The 3,876-nt window shown below is 49.3% G+C and overlaps 1 protein-coding gene across 1 annotated transcript; it reads left to right on the top strand.

Moving 5' to 3' along the window:
* The first annotated feature begins 546 nt into the window (after positions 1-546).
* LOC112644456 (death-inducer obliterator 1-like) lies at positions 547-3,583 on the top strand. The gene is given in 2 exon segments (XM_035709760.2): positions 547-2,514; positions 2,516-3,583. Coding segments are annotated over 2 exon segments (1,767 nt in total). The 5' UTR covers positions 547-868; the 3' UTR covers positions 2,637-3,583.
* The last annotated feature ends 293 nt before the right edge of the window (positions 3,584-3,876 follow it).

The raw sequence follows: 3,876 nt of genomic DNA, 5'->3' as shown, positions 1-3,876 counted from the left end.
CCTTACTGGGTGTGATGGTCAGGATTTTCACGTAAACAGAATATAGGATGACGGAGTGAAAATGGAAGGGGAGGTTTTCCCTTTATTGAAATGATTTGGAGCATTAGTTTAGGATAATTATAGCACACATATTATAATTTCTTAAACTGAATTATGCCAAGCTTTCCAAAACTACTAATCAAAGACATCACTTAAATAATGACTAAGTTATAATAATATATTACAGTTAAAGTGACAAGAGAGAAGAATTAAAAGTGAAGAAAGCTGAATAATGCTTGACTGCCATTATCCAGGCAAAGCTTGAATGATTTAGGGGCAGCCTGAAGAATGAGATTGGTAAGGTGACCAGGTTCAGGAATGGAGGTTTAAACCCACTGGATTTCTTTGGTTTATTGATTTTTTTTCCTGTCATGATCATACCTAATTCTTTCTGATGAATTTTGCAATTTTATAATTCCAATTTGGTGGTTAAAGTGTAACTTGTAATTAAAATTTCCACATGCGGGCGCCCTCGCTCTACGGGTTGGCGCGAGAGTCAAAAGGCGTCGGCCGACCCCGGGCAAGATGGCCGCCGTCGAGGTGTCGTTGTGGGGGAACTTCGCGCCGCGATGGCGACATCTAGGCTGAGCCGGAGGCGAAGGAGCTTACTCTACAGGAACAGTCTTGAGATGATCTTTGTTGTTACCTGTGAGCAGTGACGGACAACAGCTGTGTTCGTGGACCAAGCGATCTTATCTGTCAGGTGTTTGGACCTCCGGAAAAGTTGCCCAACCGAGCTTTTGGTGTTTGGGCAGGTTTTCATATCCTATCACAGTCCTTCCCCTATGATGGAAAATGGCATAAAGGCTGAGTCAGCATTAGCGTTTCAATGCGATTGAAGCCTGGATTGAAGTTTGGAAAAAATTTTCAAGATATGGATGAAAAAGGTGACCCAAGCAATGACGAAGTACCCAAGGCCATCAAACCCACCAGCAAAGAATTCAGGAAAACTTGGGGCTTTCGAAGAACCACCATTGCCAAGCGAGAGGGCGCTGGGGATGCCGAATTAGACTCTCTGGAGCAGCAGCCCCAGCAGCAGCAACAGAGTCTCTCCTTGCGACGCAGTGGGAGGCAGCCAAAGCGGACTGAGCGGGTGGAAGAATTTCTTACAACAGTCCGACGGAGAGGAAGGAAGAATGCAGCTGTCTCCCTTGAGGATTCCAGTGAACCAGCATCTTGTCCCGTCACAGATGTGGAGACAGCATCTGAAGGGAGTGTGGAGAGCACTTCTGAGGGGAAGGGCGGGCCCACGTCTGGCCCCACGGGTGATAAAGATCAACCAGCTGTCTCTGTAAAGGCCAAAGGAGGTGAGGACGAGGATGACACCTCGGACAGTGACAGTGATGGGTTGACTTTGAAAGAACTTCAGAACCGCCTGCGAAGACAGCGGGAACAAGAGGCGGCCGACAGACCCAAGAGCCTCCAGAGCCGCCTGAGGAAGAAGCGCCGGGAGCAGGATCCCACGCAGACTGTGGATGTGGAGGCGGGTGATGCCACAGAGAGCGTGCTGCCCTGCAAGCAAGAGCCCAAGGCTGAGCAGGGCACGGTGTCCCAGGCTGAGAAAGATGGCGGAGACAGGGAGCTGGAAGGGAAGGCCGCTCAGGGAATTGAAGGCGGAGACCCCGGGGATGTAGGCAGGCAGAAGCCTGAGTGTGAGGCCTATGAGCCCAATGCTCTGTACTGCATATGTCGTCAGCCGCATAACAACAGGTTTATGATTTGTTGTGACCGATGTGAAGAATGGTTTCACGGCGATTGTGTGGGCATCTCTGAGGCCCGGGGAAGACTCCTGGAAAGGAATGGCGAAGATTACATCTGCCCAAACTGCACCATTCTGCAGGTGCAGGACGAGACGAACTCAGAAAGCACAGAGCAGCAGGAGGCCAAGTGCGGGCCGGCAGACACAGATGGCACAGACTGCACAAGTATAGGAACAGTAGAGCAGAAGTCTAGCGAAGACCAAGGAATAAAGGGTAGAATTGAGAAGGCTGCAAACCCAAGTGGCAAGAAAAAGCTCAAGATATTCCAGCCTGTTGTGGAGGCTCCTGGTGCCTCAAAATGTATTGGCCCTGGGTGCTCTCACGTGGCGCAGCCTGACTCAGTTTACTGCAGCAATGACTGTATTCTAAAACATGCTGCGGCTACTATGAAATTTCTGAGTTCAGGTAAAGAACAAAAACCAAAACCTAAAGAAAAGACCAAGACGAAGCCAGAAAAGCTCATTCTTCCGAAATGTAGCGTTCAGGCAGGCATTAGAATCTCTTCTCTGCACAAAAGACCAGCTCCAGACAAGAAAGAAAACACCGTGAAGAGGGCGACGATGGCCCCAACGAGGAGCGAGGTCCTCGCGAAGGAAGCGACCAGTGAAGGCACGCCGTCCTGGGCGAGCGACCACAATTACAATGCAGTAAAGCCAGAACAGACTGCTGCCCTCTGGCCACCACTGTTGTATAAATGTATGTATCACCTAGGGGTAGTGTCTGGAACCCTCTTGGTCTTTCTGGACAGCTGTCACATGGGCCTGTCCAGGACCAGGAGCTTTAGCCATGGTTAGTGCTGCAGCTGCAAAGACGGAAGCAGATGCCCGAGCCCTGTGAACCTCCTCAGTCTGTCGGCCCTACCTGTCCATACACACCTCAAAACGCTGTACAAACCTCATTGCTAAATGTCTCACCTGGCACCTAATGTGTTTAATCTCTTTAATTTTCACTGTCGGGCTCCGGTAAGTATCTCTGGTCTTCGGCGAGGTTGTGCTGGGTAGGTGCGCTCCTGGCACCCAGACTCTGGCCTGTCTCAGCCCTGCTGGCTTAGGAGTCTGTCCACCTTGTCTGTTCTCTGCACTGGGAGGGCTCCCCTTCCTCTCGTGGGAATCCACTTCTGCAGGTACTGTTGCACCTGATACTCAAGTGTGATTTTCAGGAGTTAAATTATTTTTGATCCAACAGGAATTTTTTTCGTGTGTGACGCAAATACTACACACACGCACACACACACACACACACACACATATTCAAGTGCCAAAGGCTGTTTACCACTGCTGCATATGCTCCAAGGTAAGTGAGTTTGACCTTCTGGCCCTTGGAGCAGTGCCCTCACTGAAGGGAGAGTGCCAGCAGCACCCAGGACCTGACTCTCTCTCCTGGAGGCCTGTACTGTCGGGTCAGACCATCCCCACCTCCACCCCTGCTGGTTCCGATAGCTGCACGAGGCCCTGGTCTTTTCTCTCCATTCTGGCTTCTCAGCCAAGCACTCCTAAAATAAGTTTTGAAAATTTAAATTGATCCATAGGGCACATCTTAGTCTATTATTAAGATTTTCTTTTCTTTTAATATTTATTCGTGAGAGAGGCAGAGGGAGAAGCAGGCTCCCGGGAGGGAGCCCATGCAGGATCACGACCTGAGCTGGAGGCAGACGCTCAGCCGTTGAGCCTCAGCGCCCAGGCATCCTTGTTTTCATTCAGTTTTAATTTATATGTGTTTTATGTTGTTTGTACCTTTTACGAAAGTACCAAAAAATTAAGTAGCTTTAAATTCCCAGACTATAAGTGTGTGCTGCTTATTCCTGCAGCTGGATGCTCCCACGGGTCCATGCTACAGCTGATGGGGTTGGGAAAGTGTGTAGCTGCTCACTTTAAGAATGTAAGTGTCCCGAGGCTTGTGGAATGGAGTCTTAAGTAAATTGCAAGGCAGTTCTAGGTGGGTAGGGGTGGGGGAGGTTAGGGGTGAGCTGCTCAATCACAGGTTAATTGATTGCTGTATTTAAATAAGTCCCTGATACACCTTAGGTGGTTTGAGGTAATTCCATGCTAACAACATATTTCAAATCTTAAATGAAGTA

The sequence above is a fragment of the Canis lupus genome, chromosome 32, assembly GCF_003254725.2.
Source record: "Canis lupus dingo isolate Sandy chromosome 32, ASM325472v2, whole genome shotgun sequence".
Classification (NCBI taxonomy): Eukaryota; Metazoa; Chordata; class Mammalia; order Carnivora; family Canidae; genus Canis; species Canis lupus.
The sequence above is the reverse complement of the archived record's forward strand: the minus strand, read 5'-3'. Positions and strand labels throughout refer to the sequence as shown.